This window comes from Polypterus senegalus, chromosome 5 (genome assembly GCF_016835505.1).
Source record: "Polypterus senegalus isolate Bchr_013 chromosome 5, ASM1683550v1, whole genome shotgun sequence".
Taxonomy (NCBI): Eukaryota; Metazoa; Chordata; class Cladistia; order Polypteriformes; family Polypteridae; genus Polypterus; species Polypterus senegalus.
The window spans coordinates 3,856,586-3,881,901 of record NC_053158.1 but is presented as its reverse complement, the minus strand read 5'-3'; the positions used below and the strand labels follow the sequence as shown (position 1 = coordinate 3,881,901).

Below are 25,316 nucleotides of genomic sequence, written 5' to 3'. Positions count from 1 at the left end.
GGCACCGCCAGGAATTGAAGTGCTGGGGCTCTCCCTGGGCACACCTCCATCATGTCAAGAAGGAAGGAAGAAGCCATTGGGCAAGGAACAATAACAAAATGATACTGGGGTGGGAGACACAAGGACTTCCTTCCACTTTTCAATGACCTACAGCAGCTCCAGCTTTCCTCCCACATCCCATAAGATGTATGTGTGTGTGTGTGTGTGCTCTACTATGGACTTTCCGACCATTCAGGGCAGGGGCTTTCCTTCCACACTATGCTACTGGGACAGGCTCTGAAATTCTGGATTGGATTAAGCAAGGTTGAGAATGTTGGGATAATATAATATAATATAATATAATATAATATAATATAATATAATATAATATTCTTGAATCTGCCTAATTTGATCAAATTTAGGGTTGTGGTGGGACCAGAGCCTATATTATATTATATTATATTATATTATATTATATTATATTATATTATATTATATTATATTATATTATATTATATCATCCATCCATCCACAATCCAACCGCTATATCCTAACTACAGGTTCGGGGTCTGCTGGAGCCAATCCCAGCCAACACAGGCAGGCAGGAAACAAACCCAGGCAGGCCAGCCACCACAGATATAATATAATATAATATAATATAATATAATATAATATAATATAATATAATATAATATAATATCTGCTGTGGGCTGGCACCCTGCCTGGCGTTTGTTTCCTGCCTTGCGCCCTGTGTTGGCTGGGATTGGCTCCAGCAGACCCCCGTAACCCTGTAGTTAGGATATATCGGGTTGGATAGTGGATGGATGGATATATTATATTATATTATATTATATTATATTATATTATATTATATTATATGCTGTATCCCCTACAACCCTAAATTGAAATCAATTAAGTTGGTTCAAGAAAGTTTGTATTACAGTATAGGATAGGATAGTATAGTAGAGTAAAGTAGAGTAGAGCACATTACAGTACAGTAGAGGAGTGCAGTGCAGTGGTTAAGACTTTGGACCTCAGAGGTCATGGGTTCAAATCCCACTACTGAGAATGGGTGACCAGAGTAGGTCACATGACCTGCCTGAGCTCCAACTGGAAAACCAAGAAGAGAAATCTCACCAACTGTATGATAAATGTTGTAAGTCACCTTGGATAAAGGAGTGAGCCAAAGATGTGAATGTATAGTAGAATAGTGTTGATGCGGTGACTTCTGGGCCTATGATTTTGATCAAATCAAGTGGGTTGAAGAATGCTTGTATAACCATACAGTATTGTACAGTATAGTATGGTATGGGCGACTTTAAAATAGAAGCCATGCTCCCCTATAACCCTGCAGCCACCTACCAATTTTCCTTACGCTGGTAGGGTGACGGGGTAGTCGCTGGGCGCAGTTATGTTTTCTTGCCCTGAGCTCCATAAGCTGGTATTGAGACTGAAGTCATAATTCATCAGTATCTGTTGTATTTTGTAAAAAGCATATGAACGACTTTCTCCGAGGACCAGAGGTCCGAGTGTTTCCCAGTATAGATAGATAGATAGATAGATAGATAGATAGATAGATAGATAGATAGATAGATAGATAGATAGATAGAGTGAAAGGCACTATATCATAGATAGATAGATAGATAGATAGATAGATAGATAGATAGATAGATAGATATGAAAGGCACTATATAATAGATAGATAGATAGATAGATAGATAGATAGATAGATAGATAGATACTTTATTAATCCCAATGGGAAATTCACATAATCCAGCAGCAGTATACTGATACAAAAAAAAAATATTAAATTAAATAGTAATAAAAAAGCATGTAAAAGCAGACAATAACTTTGAGTCATGTTAGCATTTACTCCCCCGGGTGGAATTGAAGAGTCGCATAATGTGGGGTCTCCTCAGTCTGTCACTGAAGCTACTCCTCTGCCTGGAGATGACACTGTTCAGTGGATTCTTCATGATTGACAGGAGTTTGCTTAATGCCCGTCGCTCTGCCCCAGATGTTAAACTGTCCAACTTTACTCCTACAATACAGCCTGCCTTCTTAACAAGTTTGTCCAGGCATGAGGCATCCTTCATCTTTATGCTACCTCCCCAGCACACCACCGCGTAGAAGAAGGCACTCTTATATAACATCATAGCGGTTAGCCTTTCATCCTCACAGATCCCCCCGCTGGGCTCAGATGCAGCCATCACTCTGGTCGGCGTGGGGTTTGCCGTTTCCCCCTTTGCCTGCACTTCTTCTCTGCCATTTTATTTGAACTGGTATTTCTAAATGGGCCTCTGAAGTTGACTGACGACATCCATCCATCCATCCATTTTCCAACCTGCTGAATCTAAACACAGGGTCACGGGGGTCTGCTGGAGCCAATCCCAGCCAACACAGGGCACAAGGCAGGAACCAATCCCAGGCAGGGTGCCAACCCACCGCAGGACACACACAAACAAACCAATCACACACTAGGGCCAATTTAGAATCGCCAATCCACCTAACCTGCATGTCTTTGGACTGTGGGAGGAAACCGGGGTGCCCGGAGGTGACTGACGACATGTGCAGGTCAATTTTTTTTTTTTTTTTTGGCCTTGTTCCCCCAGAATTTAAGATGGTTGGACAAGCCCGCGTCAAAGGGTCCTAAGGTCCTTATTGTCCTGAGTGTTCTATCAACTTACAACACGTCTGCACTCTCCAGCCGCCTGATTAGTGAGTATTGCCTTCCCTCACAAACTTCTGTCTTCCTTATTTCGAAGTAACTGCTTTATAGCATATACGGTGATACAAACCTGTTAATATATTACTTTACTTCAAAGTTACAATTACACTAGAATGAAAATTACTGTGAAGGTACGTTTACATTAAAATCATGAAAAAGACCATAAAAATGGCCAACAATAAAGAAATAACAGGATGATAACAAATGATAAAGCCTAACTCCTGAGAGTTGCATTATGCCAGGTAGGTTGAAAGATGCCCAGTGGGTATAAGGAGATGAAGCCACCAACACTTGCAAGTGGTTGCACTTGCCACGTTGCCACCTACTGGTTACTTCATAAACTAATGCCAGGCAGAATTTAATCCAAAGCACCTGATTGGTGGCTGTAAATCACAAATAAATTAGCCACCGCTGCTGCCTGCTCAACAGGTCTGGCATCTAGTGCCCTGATCCCGAGGAGCGTCTCCATGCCAGCTGTAAGTGGAATCAAGGCTGTGTTTCCTGTTTATGCTTCCAGGATTGAAGGAGCTGCCAATTTAAACAAACTCACATGGCGAGCTTTGAAATATGCAATGCACTTTCCTTATTTATTTATTTTCTTCCTCGCCACATTGAAACTCTGCCAACTCCATGTTAAATGTTGGTTCTTCTTACTTAATTACATCTCTCGCTCTTTTTCTTGTGTGTTGCAATGTGGTCCTCATTTGGAAAGTTCTGCTTGACGCCTGTCAAGTCCTCATCTGCAGGGCACCAAATCCAGCTACCCTTTAGATGAGCGGGCACACCCTGGCACCTTTCATATTCCTGTGGAGGTGGTCCCAGTATTGTGCACCTGTAAACAGGTGTATGATACCAGGCCACACTCCGTGCCACCTTCATGCCATTGATAGGCCAGACATGAAGTGCAGTCAGTGCCAGTAGTGGTCCAAAGCAGAGAGTACCACCTAGATGAATCATACCAGTGCCATCCCCCTTGTAGGAGGAGCACAAATTTGAAGTTGGACTGATGTCTCATGCCAAAGTGTCCCACAGGTTGGCTGAACTGACAGAAGCGGGCAGGCAGTGCCACACATGCAGAGAGACGCGTCTGCATTCTCGTCTTTTTCATGACTTTGGCTTTTCTGAGGCCACAGTCTGCCTCAACGGCCCACCATTTTGGAGAGCCCACCGGTGCAGACTTTGACACGTCTCAGATCTTACGAGAGTGTTTACGTGATCCCACAATTGAAAATACGAGATTTACAAACAGAGGCCACTCAAGTCATCTCAGGTAGTCTGTGCCAGGGCTACGGTGTGGATTTATGTTTTTAATGGTGCCACTCGCTCGCTTGGCATGGCAGTCTTGTAAAGTAACACTACAGGCTGTTAATTACATCATAATCATCATTAAGGGTGGCATCAGGGTGGCACAGTAACCAGCTCCAAACTCCCAAAGTCTAAACCACTGTCTGTGTGAGGTCTGCATGTCCTCCATGTGTGCACAGAGAATGGCACAGTGGACTCCAAACCCACATGGCTGCCAGGTGAAATTCCTGCCCCCAACCCACCGTGTGCCCTTGAGAAAGTGACTTGGCCTGCCAGTGTGCCAGCTTTAAAAATGATAATTCATACTTGTGCATTATACTGGAGTTCACCATGGAAACAATGACAACATTCATTTATATGGGACATTTTCATACATACAGTGCAGCTCAAAGTGCTTTACAAGATGAACTACAAAAGAAGTTAACATAAAAATCATAAAGAAATGAGATTAGGCAATGCCAGCATACAGTATGCGACAAAGAAAAAGGTTAAGGTCGGACAGCCAGGAGGACACTGCACTAAAGAAAATGATGAACTTGATCCCAAAGACGCACATGCTGGGTAAGGTGATAACACTAAAAAATCAAAAGAATGAGGGCATGTGTGTGGCAGTGCCCTGTGATAGACTGGCACTCTGTCCTGTCAGTTTACCTGCCTGTACTTGAGCTTTAATCAATTATATAGAGTACAGTGAATACAAACACGGGCACAACACATTAAAATAGAGTTCAGTGAAGAAAGGTGCTATATTAAATAAAGGCTGTTAGGAAATGTGATTTCTCTCCTCAAAGACAGAAAGTAAATGTTAGGTGAAGTGCCATCTGTGCATTTCCAAAGTATGTTTGGGTGTGTGTGTGCGTGTGTGTGTGTGTGTGATATACACTGAGTGTAACTAACAGTACCTCGCATTACATTTGGGTGCCACATGAGAGAAAGTAAGTATTTACAAAGTGTGTATGTGGGGGGTGGCAGTGCCATGCAAAACACTGGCATCCCTGACAGACTTTTAATCTGCCTTAACTTGAGCTTTAAAAATGATATAAACAGGGGTACCACATATTTAAATGGACTTCACTTCAGTAAGGCGCTATATTAAATAAAGGTTGTTAGGGAATGAGATTTTCTCTTCAAAGACAGAAAATTAAACATTAGGTGAAGTGGCATCTTGGAATTTCCAAAGTATTCGTGTGTATGTGTGTGTGTTCACCCTTTGATGGACTGGTGCCCTGACTGGGTGCTCCTGCTTTGTGCTCGATACTTGCTGGGACAGGCTCCAGCTTCCCGTCAGTACCTGACCTGGAAAAGCAGGTTTGGAAAATGGATGGATGGAGAGATATGTGTGTGATAGCGCTCTGCAGTGGACTAGTAACTCATCCTGACTCAAACTAATTTTGCTTGAGCTTTAAAAAGGAAATAAACAGAGCGACTCTGCATTACAATGGAGCTCAGTTTACAAAGGCAGTACATTCAATGGAGGCTGCTGCTAACTTGAATTTTCTGTCTAAGACAAACAAGGTGGGTTAAATGGCAATTGTGCATTTCCAAAGTATGGCTGGTCTTCACATTAGAGAATAAACTACTGAATGTGCCTACATTAAATAATAGATATAAAAGGTCACATAGAACGATGATAAAAAATCATTATGTAATAGATATGAAAGACTCTGCTACGTATGAATTATGGATGGATATGAAAAGCACTAAATGATAGATAGATAGATAGATAGATAGATAGATAGATAGATAGATAGATAAGGCATTATATAATAGATAGATAGATAGATAGATAGATAGATAGATAGATAGATAGATAGATAGATAGATAGATAGATAGAAGTGAAAGGAAGTATATAATAGATACATGGATGAATGGATGTGAAAGGCACTATATAATATAGATAGATAGATATTTCTTATATAGTGCCTTTCATTCGTCTAATCCATCTATCTGTCTTGTTTTACTATTTCTGTAATGGGTACATTTTCCCTTGTGACATATAAAATCATTATTTATTGCATGTTATATAACTCTATTCTATGCTGAGCCTTTCATTTCTTTATCACGCGTTTCCATTTGTCTGTCTGCTGATCCTTCCAGTCTCCTGAGCTCTCGTTATTTACACCGCCAGCCCCATCGGCTCCCGGGCCTTCTGCTCGTTCAGACGGTGGCCGGCAGTCAGAGTGGCTGCCATTGCAGTCCTTGCTCTCGGAGACGCGGCTGGAAATGTCTTGCGAGTCTTGTTTACCAAATGCAGCGAGAGCCGCAGGAGCGCAGCTGCCATCAGCAAACAGACAGAAGTGGAAATCGAGAGCCCCGCAAATTTAGCAGACGGCGAGTGCAATGAGATCAAAGCTCGCATCCCCGGCTCCTGTGCCACAAGCTGCCCCCGGGGTGTCGGCGCTTTCAGCAGACCCCCCGTCTGTTTTTACAATGTTCATCCTATAATGACGTCTCGCGCTTTTCTTGTGTGGATTAAATCAAAACGCGGATTTAAGAACAGGATAAGTAGGGGTTGTGGGGGGGTCGGCGGGGTGGGTGGGAGAAGGTTTTTCAGCGGTCACTTAACGGGCGCCTCATTGAAAGCGCGTGACGCTGGGACCGGCGGGCGAGTGTGGCGAGGCGGCTAAATGTGTCGCCTGTCTGTGCCGGTACACCCGAGGACAGTGTAGGCGACAAAAATCGAAGAGAGTGATGTGAGGGGATCGAAAATGCACACCGACGTGCCAAATAATAATAATAATAATAATAATAATAATAATAATAATAATACAATTGTTCTTAACCTATTTAACTAAGCAAGTCAAAAAGAAATCGAAACGTGTCTCTGTATCAGGCACAGCAGAGATCAAGTCCTCGGGCAGCATCGATTTAACTTGTAATTTTTTCTAGGCAGATATATATTGATTTTGTGAAAGCAATGCCAATTCAATTAGGAGCGCTCAGCTCATTGCAGACTCGTTTTTCCTTCCTTTAAGTGCACGCTGCTGTTAACTTTACTTGAAGTCCCCAAAAGCGTCCCCCATTTAGTGAGCAGTCACCCTCGTCCAAAGAGATGTACAAATTACTCTTTCTGAGCATACGCAGGTGAGAGACTTGCAAAGAACTGTAACACCCTGGGTTAGAGATGAAGAAATCGATTTCTTCACTCACATAATGATGATGGTCTAATGTCCAAAAAAGCTGTTTCTGTACTCAGCTATTTCTTCCACACAGCTCTGGAAAACTTTGGACTGCCTCATTCACTACCTGCACATACACGCCAATGGCTGTCTTGGAGTCTGTGGCAACACCATCTGCCACCCTGTCCTCAACTCCGTGATCCAATCCAGAGCCAGGATCCCACCTGAGACTCACCGGCAGCCACACGTCCAGGCCTCTCTCTAGAGCGTGGCTTCTTAAATTATGGGATGCAACCGTGTTGTCAGAAGTTTGGGTCACGCAGAGTTGTGATTCACTATAATACTCGATGAGAAAAGGTCGTGTATGGTTTGCTAAGTGTTCTGCGATGTCTCCGCTATGACCTGCAACAGCAATTCTCCAAGGGTACACGACTGCCACTGGTGACTCTGGGTCTCAAATACATAAAAAAAATCGGGAGTGTGCTCTCCCCTCGACTTTCGCGTGTACTCAGATATAGGGATGGATATTTAAGGAGTAAACCACAAGACAAGGATTACATCTTTATATTATGTACATTAAAGAACCATCAACAACAAATCAAATCAAATTAAAAATATTTTGTACAATTATTAGAAAAGTAAAGTTGAATAAATTGGACTTCCAGTGAGCGGAAATGGTCTAAAAGTTGATCGAAATCTACATTTCATATTTAATACTGGTATGCAAAATTTGGTTGACCAACGTGAAAGCGAACTCAAGTTATTGTATTTACACACACAGACAGAGTTCCAAAGAAGATATTTTCAGACTCAGGGAGGTCGAAATCGTTGAGGTTCATTAAAATCTCGACATCAAATTTTTGGACGATTCCAATAATTTCCCTATACTTTGTATACAAGAATGTCAGAGAGGTCTAAAATGTCGAGGTTTTGATTCATTCATCTATTTATTTATTTTTACTATTATTAAAGTTTTACTCTGCTGGCCTAGCTCTCTCTCTTTCTCATGGCTGGGGGTCGATTTGTTTTGAACTTAGTTTTGTTAAACTTGACTTGCTTGGTTGGATTGTTATTTGATTTTAATAAAATTAATAAAATGTTTTAAAAAAAACGAAAAACAAAGTTGAGGTTCATCAAAATCTCGACATCGAATTTTTTGGACGATTCCAATAATTTCCCTATACTTCGTATACGAGAACGTGAGGGAGGTCTAAAATGTCGAGATTTTGATTCATTCATCTATTTATTTATTTTTACTATTATTAAAGTTTTACTCTGCTAGCCTAGCTCTCTCTCTTTCTCATGGCTGGGGGTCGATTTGTTTTGAACTTAGTTTTGTTAAACTTGACTTGCTTGTTTGGAATGCTATTTGATTTTAATAAGATTAACAAAATGTTTAAAAAAAACGAAAAAAAAAAAACGTTAAGGTTATCAAAATCTCGACATTGAATTTTTTGGTACTTTCCTTATACTTCATATAAAAAAAAGTAAAAATAGTGCACAGGGAAAAAAAAAAGTTTTAAACCCACTGCTCTAGAGTTTAGCATTTGGGCATTTCTACCATCAGGGTGCTTGCCTAGGGCCCTGTGAACGCAAGGGGCCTTTCACCACTCACAGTCCTCCCCATGCATGAAATCAATGGGGAAGGGAAAAGGTTTGATGAAAGATCATCAAAGGAGACACCCCCCCCCTCCCACACCCCAGCCTATTTTCACCGTTCAAGTCTCCGCTGGAGTCGAGTCTCCAAGTGTATTAAATGATAGGATATTTGCATGTCGCATCAGCACTGAGCACTGCAATGCATTGGTGTTAGCAGTGGGATACTTTGCTCTTTACATTTCATTTTGAGGTGGCTCGCTATCTTTAAATGCTGACTCATGTTTGGGTGACTTCTTCCTGGCTGATGAAACTTGTCAGCGCTATTACAGTATAATCACCTCTCTGCTAGAGAGCCTTATTCATTATGTCACCCAGGGGCTTGTGGGGGGGTCTTAATCCGGCCTTGCTTTAGCAGCAGAGTAGTAATGTTGCAAATCGAGAACGATTTATTCTTTTTGAATGACCCTTTTCAACAAAGCATACGATTTGATTCAGTGGAGCTCAATCCGAGTGCTAAAGCGCACTTGCGTCCTGTGTGATGTCATCGGCGTCATTCGTGGTAGATTTTTAAAGCGCATTTGCAAGAACCGCCTGGAATGCGAGTCTCGACTCATTTGATTCGCGAACAAATCATTACGAGTTACACAATTCACATTCACTTATGACTCTGTAACGTAACATCTTATTTTAATTATGCATTTGCACTGAAACAGGACAATGGCTTATGACTCGTCATGTTAAATATATAATTCATTACACACACTCTTTCATTTCCTAGGAATACTGCGGTGTTTTCCGAACAAAGATTTTTAGTGACGCAGTATTTAGTTGTATGAAATTAAATCAAATGTGAAAAACTGGCTGTGCAAAAATGTGGGTCCCCTTGTCATTGTGCTGATTTGAATGCCTGTCACTGCTCAATGCTGATTACTTGGTATGATGAGCTCGTTAAGCCTTGAACTTCATAGACAGGAGTGTCCAATCATGAGTGGTCAAAGGTATTTAAGGTGGTCAATTACAAGTTGTGCTTCCTTCCCTTTGACTCTCCTCTGAAGAGTGACAGACAGCATGGGATCCTCAAAGCAACTCTCAAAGATCTGAAAACAAAGATTGTTGAGTCTCCTGGTTTAGGGGAAGGCTACAAAAAGCCATCTCAGAGGTTTAAACTGTCAGTTTCAACTGTAAGGAATGGAATCAGGAAATGGAAGGCCACAGGCACAGTTGCTGTTAAACCAACACAGCAGGTCTGGCAGGCCAAGAAAAATACAGGAGTGGCATATGAGCAGGATTGTGAGAATGGTGACAGACAACCACAGATCACCTCCAAAGACCTGCAAGAACATCTCGCTGCAGATGGTGTATCTGTACATCGTTCTACAATTCAGCGCAATTTGCACAAAGAACATCTGTATGGCAGGGTGATGAGAAAGAAGCCCTTTCTGCACTCACGCCACAAACAGAGTCGCTTGTTGTATCAAATGCTCATTTAGACAAGCCAGATTCATTTTGGAACAAAGTGCTTTGGACTGATGAGACAAAATGGAGTTATTTGGTCAGAACAAAAAGCGCTTTGCATGGCGGAAGAAGAACACCACATTTCAAGAAAACACCTGCTACCTCTGTCAAATTTGGTGGAGGTTCCATCATGCTGTGGGGCTGTGTGGCTAGTTCAGGGACTGGGGCCCTTGTTAAAGTCGAGGGTCGGATGAATTCAACCCAATATCAACAAATTCTTCAGGATAATGTTCAAGCATCAGTCACAAAGTTGAAGTTACTTAAGCAGGGGTTGGATATTCCAACAAGACAATGACCCAAAACACAGTTGAAATCTACAAAGGCATTCATGCAGAGAGAGAAGTACAATGTTCTGGAATGGCCATCACAGTCACCTGACTTGAATATCATCGACAATCTATGGGATGATTTTAAGCAGGCTGTCCATCAAATTGAACTGAACTGGAGAGATTTGGTATGAAGAATGGTCAGAAATACCTCCATCCAGAATCCAGACACTCATCACAGGCTATAGGAGGACAGCATCTGGAGGCTCAAAGGAGCAAAAGGAGGCTCAGCTAAGTATTGATGTCATATCTCTGTTGGGTGCCCACATTTATGCACCTGTCTAATTTTGTTATGATGCATATTGCATATTTTCTGTTAATCCAATAAACTTAATGTCACTGCTGAAATCCTACTGTGTCCATAAGGCATGTCAGATATTAAAAGGAAGTTGATACTTTGACAGCTCAGCCAATGAGAAACAAAAATCTGAAGATTCAGGGTTAGGGTTAGGGTTAGGGTTAACCAAACCAAACTTTTTCATATGACTTCATCATATCAAGAGAGCAAATGGTTTGTGAGCTACAAGTGATTTAAAATCCTGGACAGACAAATAGACACCACGGTAGCACATTATATAAGAAGATTACTTCTTCTTCTTATTATTATTATTTAACAATTCTGATTCTGCAGGTTAGCCATCTCTTACTGTAAATGTCCTGTAGGGGGCGAAGAGCACAACTGCTGTTTCAGTGAGAAACACCTAATTGCAGCCTGCAATACCTATTGGCATAGCTCAGGAAATGCCCACAGCATCAGTCACAAAATGCCCATTGAGTCAGGTGACCCTGCCAAGCCCTAACCTTTAGAACCTGACCCCTAGTTCTTGAAAGGAATTTTTTAGTATTGGAATTAATAATAATAACAGCATTTGGAGTATAGTTCTTATAATCTGCTGATAGTGTCCTTTGAGTATCCATTTAATAAAAAGAATTGCTATCTAAGATTTATTTACAATTGAAAGTGGGATAATTTGACCAATGAGGGATATTCTTTATATGGGAACCCTCATTAGGTATCAAAACAATAAAATACGAGGATATGTAAAATGTTAGATATTTTTTGAATTTGAATATTTGGATAGATAGGGCCAAAATAAAAAGATATTAAGAACTAAAATTAGTAGTATGGGTGTTTTCTACAAAATAAAAATTTTATGCATAGAGTAAGTGTACCAATGCATTTTTGAATTTGCAACGGCTCCTTTAGATTCCCATAGGGCTGTATAGAAATTGGTATTTGTCAGCTCCGTCTAAAAAAAAAAAAAAATGAATCGTTTGGCTCATTATTCCATGGGTATGAGGGGAGTTGGTGACGTAATTAGGGTAAAATACGCCTGCACGTCAAGGTGGGCACTTTCTCAGCTGCTTCATTGGCTTTGGACACTGTGCCCACGGAGCCTTATAACAATGAAAGGTGAAAAAGACAATCATCAGTTCAGAAAGAATGGAAAAAAGATAGACAGAGAGGGAAGGCAGGAGGCAGAGGGGTCCGGTGCCAGGGAGCCAATCAGAGGCGGAGAAGGCAGACAGCTCCTCGAGGGAGGTGTGAATGGTGCCCAGGGGCTGACAGCCACTTCAGCTGAGTGACCTGGGAGATGGAGTGGCAGAAATGCTGCTGTTCAGTCGTAGCAACTCACCCGAGACAGGGGCATCATGGCTGCAGGGGAGTGACAGAGGCGTTAAGTGGGCGGTGCCATGGACCACAAGGATTCAAGCCTGGCAGTGGGAGTCGGACCCTCAATGGAGTGCCCTGCCTGGAGCCAGAGGGGCTTACAAGAGGTGCCCGACCCTAGGAGCAGCACTGAAGGTGGGCTGAACTGTTAGATGGGCATCTCTTTGGCTTCAAGAGCCCACGTTGGGATAAGCCAAGGAGACGCCCGTTTTGAAGGACTGCACCGAGGTTCGTGGCTTTAAGGTTTAAGGACCTCGTTTTTAAGGGATTGGTTATGGATTGATTTTAACCTTTGCTTTTTCGGATTATTTATTATTATATGGATTATTTTAATATTATTTATTAACTGGGCACAGCACTTTTTGAACACTTTGGACTTGCTTGTGCACTTTCCCCGTGTTCTTCATAAGCTGGCTCAGAAATGGCGGTGGCGGGTTCAACAGGCTCCTAGTGGTTCCCAGCAGCGTGGGGCCGACCCACACCGCCACACTGCCATGTTGAGTTCTGGGGGGTGCCACCCAAGAGGGGTGCACCAGGAACTGCTGTGCCCTTTTTTTACATAGGCCTCCCGGGCCACAATTACACGCACACTGGAAGTACTCCTGGGCTTCTGAATAGAAGGAGTCGAGAGGGAGAGAGAGATGAAACTTGTCAGAGGAAGAGTGGAGGCAAAGAAGAAGAGAGAGAGAGAGAAGGAAAAGAAAAGGTGGACCAGTGTTTATTCGTGCTTTGTACTGAGCTGCTGTGGGGTGCGAGGGAGAAGCGTTTCCCATTGTGCCTGGGGTCTGTCTGTGTCAGGTCTGGGCAGCTGGTGCGCCCCCTGCAGGTCACGCTATGTGAGAACGTTAGGAGAAATGTGATGAGAGCAGGCTGTCCAGCCAAACAAAGCTCCTCCATGCAGTTCATAAAACTCGAGATGTGAAGGTCCCGGAAGTCCTGCTCTGCTCCCCACCACCTACTAATTCATTCCACATGTCTGTAGTTCTTTAAAGTTTCTAACGTTTGTGCAGAATTTACCCTTAATGACTTTCCAGCTGTGTGCCAGCGTATTGTTGCAGAACTAACAACTGGCAACCACTGGACGTAATCTCAGTTTGCTTAACCTCAAGCTCAACTCCTTCAACGTCAGGCCTCTCAGCCCAGAATTCGCCTATCTAGCCGCTCTCCTCTGGACTTCCTCAAGTGCTGCTATGTCTTTTATTTAATACTAGCCAACCCGCGGCCTACATATGCCGCATAATCAGGCCGGTTTTTTAATGATTTTTAAGCACAGGGAGAAAAGTAACATTTGAAAAATCGGTAATGTCATAAATCAGCAAGAAAAGCAACATTGTAACAATGCACGGAACGAACCAACACACAATCGTCTGAAGTGACTGAAAACAGGCGGACCGTCCTCGCGCCTTCTCCTGCCAGACAGAGGGATGGGGGTGCACGGCGCAGAGGTTAGAACGGGAGGAGAGGAGAAGGACGTCCATTCAGCTCCCTCCGTCATGCTAGTCTGCTGATTTCTCGTTCAGTATGCAGTGCCCGCTCATGTGCCCACCTCCAACTCGCCACTTGAGTCGTCGTCTTCATACAGTTCAGATGTACCTGTGACTCACGTAGACTTTTCATTGCTCTGTGTGGTTTTGGCTGCTTTTCTATATATAATCCACTAAGACACCCGACCACGGTAGCAGCGAGGTGGGAGGGCGGTGTGTACAAAGGGTTGGGACGCAACAAGTGGGAGCGTAGGAGTCGCACTTAGTGGGAATTCCACGGTTTGCAGCCCGAATGGGGTTCAATGGCTTACCCATGCCAGGTCGACACACGCTCAATGTCATGCATACAGTAATTATTTATTGAATGCTAAACACTTCTGGAAACACACGGATGTCTAAAATGGGTTGGTGTAAGAATACAACAGTAAGTGAATGAAAAGATGGAACTCTGGAGAGAGCAAAATACAACACAATAGTGAACCCGCGGCATAACAAACACCGCATAATTATTTAATGATGGTTGAACACTTCTGGAAAGACACAGTTGTTCAAAAAGGGAGGGTTTGAGGATACAACAGAATGAGAATGAAAAGATGGAACTCTAGACTTTTCATTGCTCTGTGCGGTTTTGGCTGCCTTTCTATATATAATCCACCAAGACACCCGACCACGGTAGTAGCGAGGTAGGAGGGCGGTGTGAACAAAGTGCATCTAAGAAGACGAATGTTTGTCGCGGATGCGAATTGCTGTATGTAGCGTGTAAAACAGTTTTCTATGGTGCACGCGGTCATGCGTCGTAACGAAAACTCGGTTTTTAAAGACTGCTTACTTCATTGTGTTTTAACCTCAGTTGTAAAGGATTGTTTTAATGATCCCATGGGATCCCCCTCGCAAACCGTTTCACACGCTGCATATGGCGATTAACCTCCGCGAGTAACACGCCTCTATGAACAGTCAGCGTAGCTCGGAGGTGCATGACGTGCACATGACATTAACCTGACCTGCACTGCATGTGGCCTCTACGACAGATGAATATAAATGACACCATTTTTTCTGTGTCGTCGCGTCCGAGTTGGTGGGCGTGGCCCTGCGAGTCGTCGTCATATCCAATGGGCTTGGAGTTGGTGGGCGTGGCTCCTTCCTGTGTGCGCCATAGGTGTCTCACTTGTCGGCGGCTTAGTGAATCCCCGCCCCTTCCGGCATGCTTTCCATGGTTGTCTTGCCTTAGTGAATTATATATATAGATGGAGACCACAAGTGCACACGGTACTCCAGATGAGGCGTTACAAAGCATAAGCAGAGCCTCCCTTGACCTTGCGATCACCCACTGTCTGGGTGTGGACAGTGACAGGTCCACTGTGACCCCCAAGGGTCCTTCTCATGAGGGGTACTTTCAAGTTTCAGACCTCCTGGTTTGTATTCAAATGTTAGGGTCATTGTGGTCAGAGCCTTCATGTTGAACGTCCCCATGAAGAGAACGCCAGTGCTGATCTCTCCCAGTAGGAACGCTAAAATGGAAGAAAGAGAGGAGGATCCTCAATGGATGAGAATTAAATAGAACGGATGGAGAGTGAGATGAACGATAAACGTTTATACTCGTGGCAGTAAGAGGCTGCTGCTATTCATACTGTTAAAACTTCCTGAATAATTGCAGTGTTTCCCACACACATGGCCAGGTGTACCATTTAGGAAAACTAGGTGGTAACCTGGTGGTCACCCTCCATGACCCACATTTGAATTAAGAAGGTCTGACTAATCCACCCGCCCTAACAGAAGGATAAGTGTCTGTGTACCTGTGTGTCTCAAACAGAAGGCACATCACAAACATTTGTAGTAATGAAATGCATTGCATTTGTCATTCCAACAGATGGTGCATCACACACATTGACACTGATTTTCAACAGAGTGCAATTGAAGCACACAATACGTACAAGGACAGTCATGTAAAACCTCAGCATCAGTCATGAAACACCCATGAAATGCCCAGTTACACTGTACTGTACTTGAGATTAGGGGCTGTGGGAGGGTTACCCGACTCAGAGGGCACCTAATGACTGATATTGTGGGCATACTGTGATGTTGTGGACATTATATGACCTAAGTCATAACTATTGGGGTCCACAGTTAAACCTATCTCCTGATTTTATAAACTCCATAACAAATAAGATATAACAGAAACACATGCACTGCATTCCCACAGATGGTGCATAACAAACATATAGTAATAAAATGAATTGCATCTGTCGTTCTAACAGATGGCCCATCATAAACACTGACACTGATTTTCAACAGAGTGCCATTGCAGCCCACAGTACCTATAAGGTCAGTCATGTAACACCTCAGCATCAGTCATGAAGCACCCAGTTACACTATGCTTGAGATTAGGGGCTGTGAGAGTGTTATCTGATGTTGAGTGAATTGCATGGCCTAAGTCATACCTGTGACTGCAGTTAGACCCATCTCCAGTTTTTACAAACTCAGTACCAAAGAACATATAACAGAAACATTATACACTGCATTCCAACAGATGGTGCATCACAAACATCCATCTATCCCCTAACCCGCTGAATCCAAACACAGGGTCACGGGGGTCTGCTGGAGCCAATCCCAGCCAACACAGGGCCCAAGGCAGGAACCAATCCTGGGCAGGGTGCCAACCCACCACAGGGCCCACACCCAAACACACCCACTAGGGCCAATTTAGAATCGCCAATCCACCTAACCTGCATGTCTTTGGATTGTGGGAGGAAACCCACGCAGACACGGAGAGAACATGCAAACTCCACACAGGGAGGACCCGGGAAGCAAACACGGGTCTCCTAACTGCGAGGCAACAGCGCTACCACCGCACCACCGTGCCACCCCATCTCAAACATTTCTAGTAATAAAATATGTTGCATCTCTCATACTAACAGATGGCCCACCACAAACATTGACACTGATTTTCAAAAGAGTGCAATTGCAGCCCACAACACCTGTAAGGTCAGTCATGTAGCACCTCAGCATCAGTCATGAAGCACTCATGTTACCCCAGTTACACTATATGTAAGATTAAGGGGCTGTGAGACGGTGATGTTGTGGGCATTATGTCACCTAAGTTATACCTATTGTGGTCTGCAGTTAGATTTATCTGCTGATTTTACAAACTCCATACCAAATAACTCATAACAGAAACATATGCACTGCATTCCAACAGATGGTGCATACCAAACATTTCTAGTAATTAAAAATGTAATGCATTTGTCATTGCAACAAATGTTACATCTCAAACATTAGCATCGTTTGTAGGTTTGGCTTGGCTCCCCGCTCCCTGTTGTATCTGGGAGCTTTTTGAACCCAAACTATCAATAGTGAAGAGCCGAGATAAGCCAGGTAAACAAGGACACACACATGCAGCAAAGGGCTAGGTGCACAAAAAAAGTGCTTTCATTTATATCACTCATAAAGGCCAAACACGGCAGTGTATCCAATTACTTGTCAATAAATAAATAAATAATCCACAAAAATAAAGAAGTTAAAACACCCAAATAGCAATTATTCTGTTTCGTTAAAACGAGGCTGAAAATCACAGACAGGAATCTGTTCTTTTAAAAACTCACGAGCCCTGGTGCATTTGTTCTCAAACCAAAGTCTCTGCTGCTTAACCCGCACGGGATCCTGCAGCCACACGAGATGTCCTTCTGACAGGCGAAGCCCACCTTATTCCACAGGCTTGGGTCCCTACCATCTCACAGGCTCCCAGCAGGGTGCCAACTCTTGGTGCCACTCCTCAGCCTTCACAAGAGATCGGGCATCAGGCCACTCCAGTGACTCCAAAATGCTCAGTTGGAGTGGGTGTCTTCAGCATCACCCAAGCATCACCCTTACGCTACTTTGTAAGGCCCTTTACCTGGCTGTCTGCACGCGGGAATCTTCCGATGTCTGCCCATCTTTCTTTCTTTCTTTCTTTCTTTCTTTTCGCTGCTCCTTATCTCTTTTTTCTCCCACTCAGCCATGCAGGCTCCTCTTATATTAGCTTGACTGGGAGGAGACGTGACCGTCAGCCCACTCCAAGGTGTGAATGCGGCGCTCCCATTAGCACGTGAATGTGCGATCAGACAACCGAAGTGGCGCCATCATGTGCCCACCTGCACCCGCTCTGAGCCTGCACACTCTCAGGACCCGATTATTTATTAAAAAAAAAAAACAAAACACACAGATCACTTATTACACAACAATTTTACTAATCTTATGCCAATTTTAATTGTCTGTGATGCGCCACCTGTTGGAATGACAAACACAACGCAAGTTATTACTAAAAATGTTTGAGATGCGCCATCTTCTGGAATGATGGAGACGCAGACAGACAGACACTGATCCTTGAATTAAGGTGGATACACACACACACAGTCAAATATTATACTACACCCTCATTTTTCCTGTTTTGAAATTTTAATGTAAGCAGTCCATTGAATTAACCTGACATGGTACAAAGGTAAGTGGTAAACTACCAAAAGCCGAAAACTTATTTATAATATTTCACAGTCATACAAAAAGTCCTTTTTCAGGGAACAAGTAACCGATTAACAACTTAGAGCTCTTTCTCAGAATAATGGAAGGTACTAAAGCCCTTAAAGTCAAAGCTGAAACCTCCTGGAGGTGCCCTGGCATTTTGTGGATGTGCCATGTAAGCACAGTACATGGCGCTGTAGCCACAGGGGGCAGCAGCTGCGCTTTCTAGGGATGCTTTCTTTCTTGGCAGCTTCAGTCACAAGCGAACGTCTTAACACGGACGTCCCACGTCTCTGGGATCTAAAACGTCTTTCCAGGTGTTTGCTTCTGTTTCTCCAGCTGTTGCGCTTCTGTCTTTGATATCAGTGCGGATCGTAACACACAGTGTGTATGCGGATGGGCAAATCTGAGGGTGTCATCTTGAAATTTATTGACCCTGAGGAGACAGAAACCGTTTGTGGAAGATTTACTTCTCTGTGTTTCAACCCTGTTGTTCTTACAGGGGTCTTATAAAGTGCACCTTTGAAAAAATATATTTAGACCACAGGATTATCTAACACCGTTTAATCCTCAAGGGGGGTGACTTGTTCACGCAGGGGGTCTGAAGCCTGTCCTTATCCTAGGAACAATCTCAGGACAGAATGAGTACACACACACACACACACACACACACACAGGAGGGACAACTAAATGTCACCAATCCACCTAAACTAAGAAGACACTGGAGTGACTGCCAAGTGGACACAGGGAGGACATGCAAACTCCACACACAGCACACAGGACATGAACCCTGCTCTCCTTACTGCACCGTTCTGCCACCCTAACTGCAAATATAAAGCAGAAAGTGGTCACCCGCACACAGTAAGCATTCCCCCTCCAAAACACGAAACACCAGAACTCCCATCTTTAGCTCAGTGGAGATCAGCACTCCGGGGTTTCACTTCATTAAAGATCAAATGTACTTGAATGTGGAAGAGAACATCTGTGGTGGGTCGGTATGGTGGGCACACCTGCACAAATGGCTCACTTGTTGTGTTTCTCTCCACCCAGCGCTGCCTGAAGTGGAAAAAAGTGCAGGAGTAGTCAATGAAGAAAAAAAAAAAAGCAAAATGTCTCAGACTAAACCCAGCAGGGGGCACAACGGTGAGCACCTGTGCCAAGTCCCAAATGTGCACCCTGTGGTGGGCTTCACTGATAAAGTGCAGGTGCATTGTGTCTTTTACATCTATCTATCCATCTGTCTATCTATCTATCTATCTATCTATCTATCTATCTATCTATCTATCTATCTATCTATTATATAGTACTTTCAAATCTATCTGTCTATTTATTATATTGTGTCTTTTACATTTATATATCTATCTATATATCCGTTATATAGTGCCTTTCACTTTGTCTATCAATTATATAGTGCCTTTCACATCTATCTATCTATCTATCTATCTATCTATCTATCTATCTATCTATCTATCTATCTATCTATCTATCTATCTAAAATTAAATGTCTGTCTGTCAGCTCCCCATACAATCCTATAGGACAAGTTTTGTGCAGTTGCTCTCTAGGACCATATGGACAAGACAGAAGCCCCTAATTTTGACCCTGGGTGTTCCAGTGGTTTTTTTTTTCCATTTGCACTACACTTTGCACCCCAGTGCCAACTTCTGGTTCAGAGCAAGTGAACATCCAAACAGTCCGTCTACTGTAATTTTCATAGGAGTATTGTGGACTTTAGCGGGCGGTGTTGGATGAGTCCTAATCGAGTGTGGAAGAGCAGCATAACACAAGGAGTAATAAAGGGTGGTTGATGTTGTTTAACTCCTGCTTTGTCGGCTTTTCTCCCTAATTTAAGCACTACAGATTGTGCACCTTGAACTAAGAGGCCGAGTCACTCATGATAGAACTCACAGCGACATCTCAGCAAGGAGTTACTGCAATTCTGGAATCCAATTTGGACTCAAAATGAACAGATTCTCAACTCACAAGGGCAGAGACAATGATAGTATCTATTATATAGTGCCTTGCACTCTATCTATCTATCTACCTATACTATATATATATATATATATACATATATATATACATGCACACACACACACACACACACACATAAACAAGTATCTATACCCCATGGAAGGTAAGATTTGATCTTCATATCTTCATTTACACAGGTAAATAGGTAAAGGTAATAAAATGTATCACTACAAATGTTTTTAAATTGCCATCTGTTGGAATGACACAGACATAGCGTATCCTTTTATTAAGGTGGATATCTATGCAGTGTATTTGCTAGTATTTCCTTATATATGTTTAGACACACACGCGCACACACACACTCCTCTGCTCCCTCATGTCCCGTACACTGACGCTGCCCCCGACTCCACTGCCGTGAGTGCCACTGCTGCCGTACGGAGGCCTGAGCAGAGCGGCGAGCAGGATGGCCAAGCTCACTAATGGTCCTGCTTGCTTTTCTCCATCAGTGAGTGTCGTGCAGGTCCTCAGCAGAAGGCAGCCAGGCCGCTGTGTCCTCCTGAGCCGTGGACTTCTTTCCTGATAAAAGTAGGGCAGGCTTAAGGATTTCAAGTTGAGGTCTTGCACTTTTTTTTTATTTCCATGCTTTACAAAACCAGCTTAAGAAAGCCACACGAAAACAGCTGCAAGTTGAGCTTTGCATATAAGACGTGTGAACGCACGACTGAGAAGCCAAGTTCGGCTCTCCGTATCTCCCAGCCACACTATGCAGAATCTCTCAGCCGTGCCCCATAAGTCAGGCATTATTTATTAACTGATGTTATCTCGAGGTTTCAAATTACAGACTCGAGCAGCGAGCTCAGGTTCTGAGAGCATCTGCTGCTGAACGATCTCATCGCATTAGAGGTGCTCATTACTTAGAAACGAAAGAGGCAGAGACAGACAGAGAGAGACACGGAGACAAAGAAAAGTGGAAACTCAGTCACATCCTCGGAAACACCGCTCGGTAATCACAACACCGGAATTGACACCACGCACACGGGCTGGCCGGCCAGCGGGAAAACACGTGCTGACGATGACGATTATGATGATGATGATGATGATGATGATGACAGACAGTGGGAATCGGAGCTCTGGGGCGCAAACCAGCAGGCAGCAATAACCACCTCAGGACAACTTCATTTAAATAAACCACAGACATAGATAGATAGATAGATAGATAGATAGATAGATAGATAGATAGTGTGAAAGGCACTATATAAGATAGATAGATAGATAGATAGATAGATAGATAGATAGATAGATAGATAGATAGATAGATAGATAGTTTGAAAGGCACTATATAATATAGATAGATAGATAGATAGATAGATAGATAGATAGATAGATAGATAGATAGATAGATAGATAGATAGTGTGAAAGGCACTATATAATATAGATAGATAGATAGATAGATAGATAGATAGATAGATAGATAGATAGATAGATAGATAGATAGTTTGAAAGGCACTGTATAATATAGATAGATAGATAGATAGATAGATAGATAGATAGATAGATAGATAGATAGATAGATAGATATTACACACACAGAAATGAAAGGCACTATATAATAACTAATATAGACATGAAAAGTGTTATATAACAAGAGATCAATATAAAAGGCACTTTGTATAATTTATTTGATGTGTAGATGTGAAAGGTGCTATATAACACACAGACATAAAAGGCACTCTATAACAAAGATTAATATGCATGAAGGCACTATTAAAGAATTGAAAGACATGCATATATATATATATATATATATATATATATATATATATATATATATATATATATATATATATATATATATATATATATATATATATATATATATATATATAAGAATAGACACAAGAACCGCTGTACTATATGGAATGCAATATGGCATAGTGGTTAAGGACTTCAAATCTTTCTACTGACATGGTGGGACCTAAAACAATTCACTTCACCTGCCCGGTTTACAATTGAAAAAACAAACAAAAAATGTAACAAATTGTATCACAAATTATTTATGTCACCTAGGATAAAGGCATCAGGTAGTCAATAATAATAATAATAATAATACTGGATACATGTAATATACAAGAAGGATTATATAACATAACATAAGTGAAAGACACTCTATGATAGGCAGATATGAACAGCATGATATAACAGATAGTGTGCAGAAGGGCACCAAGGCTGAATAAAGAGGTATGTGTAGGAGACCCTCACAGCTGCAGTTTAGAAGTCCGCTTCCTCACTTGGGCAGAGGGCATCCCCTTTAGCTTAATCAGGTAGGCTGATGCTTTCTGACATGGATGGCTAGAGTTCATGGGCAGCCTCTCCAGGTGAGCACATGAAACAGAAAGAGTGACTTGCACCCAGAGATAGAAGGAAAGCGAGTTTAAAAGGCACTAGATAAGAGATAGACGGGCAGACGGACGGGCACTAAATAGATAGATAGATAGATAGATAGATAGATAGATAGATAGATAGATAGATAGATAGATAGATAGATATTGATATGAAAGGCTCTATAAAACTTGTACGGGTCGGTAGATTTGAAATGCAAATCTATATAATTGATAGCTGGGCTAAAGACTCCCTGTCTCATCTCAGCGTTTCCAAATTAATGTCCGTGAAAATGTGTAAATGTTAACGGTGTTGGAAAAGTTTGAATCTTTTTGTTCTCAGAACACACAGTTACGCATGCCTATCACTATTTTTAAACTAAAAATACAAACTGCATGTGAAAGGCATAATACCGTCGACAGATAGAGAGACACTATTTAAAAATACATCGAAGGTAAATCGCAAGATAACAGATTTGAACGGCACTACACAAATGATAGATACATAGAAATGTAAAAACACTACAGATGATGGATATGAAAGGCACTAGACAGACAGAGCGGTGTAGTGGTTAAGGCTTCGGACTTCAGTCCCTGCGGCTGTGGGTTCAACGCACAGGATGGCATTATTCGAGTCTGCTTAAACTGCATTGCAACCGCAACAAGAAGGGCACCGGGAGGAATGTAGACGGGCGTTGCATATGATAAAAAGAGAGTATTGTGTTCGCGACTTGAGGGGACGATGACTTGTAAATCTATGCTTTATTCGCTCGACCTACGTGTCTACGGACCCCCGAACGCCCCCTTTCTCTTTCTTCCCCACTTCTGCCTGTCGGACTCCGCTTGCCGCGAGGTGCCTTCTCTCTCGTGACCGCTCGACTCCACCGGCCGTTTTGCGGTGCCACCTCGCGCGTACGCCACGTGAACTTTGTGTGACCTGCCCGATTATTGTAACGGAGGAGCCCCCCGATCGCCAGCGCTTCCTGACGGCTGGCCGTTTCCATTCAGAACAGCCGGAACTTGCCCATTACTTAAATAGCAGGCTCGGGAGATGAAACAGACGCGCAGATTAAACTTTTCCTCCACCGCGAGTCACACAAAGGGCTTCGTTTCCTCGAAAATGCCCGTCTTCTCCTCTTGACTCGGTCGTGATTACTGACTTTATTTTCGGGGATTCGATTGTTCCAAAGCCCGATCTTCCATAAACAAACAGCACGCTCAACTAGAAAATCTCGCAATCTTTCGTAGAAAGTCTTTCAAGTCGGGCACTTCACACAATCAAATAAAAATAACGGACTTACTGCTGAAGGCGCTATATAGTAAAGTCTGAGGCTGGCGTGCCTCCACACTCAGCAGCGGATTGATTGGCTGCCATGAAGTTTTAGGGATCCCGGTTTTTGAAAGTAGCCGCCTTTGCCGGTCCCGCTGACCCGTCCTTTCATTTATAGTGCTAAACTACCAGGACCGAAAGCTCGCGTGACTGCGAGATGCAATGTTCTCCATGTTCGGTGCAATTCCTCGACACAATAAACACACAGTTTTCAATAACCCAAGTGGACGGTCCTTACCTCAACATTGAAATGCTGCTCCTCTCCACAGACTGTGCATAAAATCCAAAGCAACGTTTGCAAGGAAAACGGCCCCGAGAGAAAAAGGGGATGCAGCCGTCTGTTGATATGAAATGGAAATAAAATCATAGTGATCCCTTATTGTTGTCAATGAGGCAAAACGAAGAATACAATCCTCGTGTTTCACGTTGAACCGAGCATTTGTTGAGAAGAAAACACACACGATGTAAAGAGGAAAAAAAATCAAAAGCATAAAAACCAAAAAATGGGGAAAAAAATTAAAAAATAAAAACAAGGAAGCTCGCTGAGGAAGAAATGAAAAGAGTAGTTCCAGTGAGGACACGATATGGAAATACGCTGTGTTTTGAAGGGGGGGTGGGGTGGGAGGGGGGTGTTGCAGATCGCCGCCGTGTTCACTCACATTTAGCTCGCCTCCCTCGCTCCGTGGGCAAAGCTGGTCATTTTCATCCGGCGCTGCAGCAGTTACGCATGCGCGCGCGGCTCTCTCTCTCTCTCTCTCTCTCTCTCTCTCTCTCTCTCTCTCTCTCTCTCTCGCTTGCTCTCTCGCCAGCTCGCGCGCTGTCTTTCTCGGGGACACGCGCGCGCGCTCTCTATGATTTGCACTCCACCCCCACTCCCACACCACCTCCCTAACCCAAATTTAAACGAAGCCCTCGTGCCCGTTGCTTCTCATCAAATAACAGAGAAAGCCAATCCCTCCCTCTGTCTCTTTCTCCATACTATAGAGGCAAGGGATTAAATAAATGATGACGCTGGCCGAACTCTCCCGACTTCGCTTCATGGATTGAGTCGACTGTCCCATTAGGACCACACATACACACAATAATATCAAATCGAAACAGCTAATAAGGATGGGCTGAAGGGAAAGAGTGATCTGGAGTGATGGCATGCAAGGTATTATCCATCAGGCTAAACCATCCGCAAACAAAAGCAAAAGAAAAGCGAGAAAGTGAAGTGAGCTTATACACTAAAAAAATGGAAAGTGATCAGAGGATTACACGGGTCAGACGAGGTCCTTTATTTTTGAGCGCCAGCCAAGAACGATAAGCTGATTATTTTAAGTATCCGTATGAGTAAAAAAATGATGTCCATGCCCCTAATAATAACGTACATGAATGCTCGTCTGTGCCCGTCGGCGTGCGTGCGCGTGCGTGTGC

At 43.0% G+C, this 25,316-nt stretch overlaps 1 protein-coding gene across 2 annotated transcripts in view; it reads right to left on the bottom strand.

Moving 5' to 3' along the window:
• Window positions 1-24,601, bottom strand: part of mmp16b (matrix metallopeptidase 16b (membrane-inserted)) — a 182,205-nt gene extending 157,604 nt beyond the window's left edge. The window contains exon 1 of one of the 2 annotated variants that reach the window (XM_039754293.1): window positions 24,139-24,601. In XM_039754293.1, coding sequence (XP_039610227.1) covers window positions 24,139-24,267 — 129 coding nt within the window. In that variant the 5' untranslated portion in view covers window positions 24,268-24,601. The remainder of the gene's footprint in view (window positions 1-24,138) is intronic. The other variant, XM_039754294.1, reaches the window with a different exon arrangement.
• Between the last annotated feature and the right edge of the window lie 715 nt (window positions 24,602-25,316).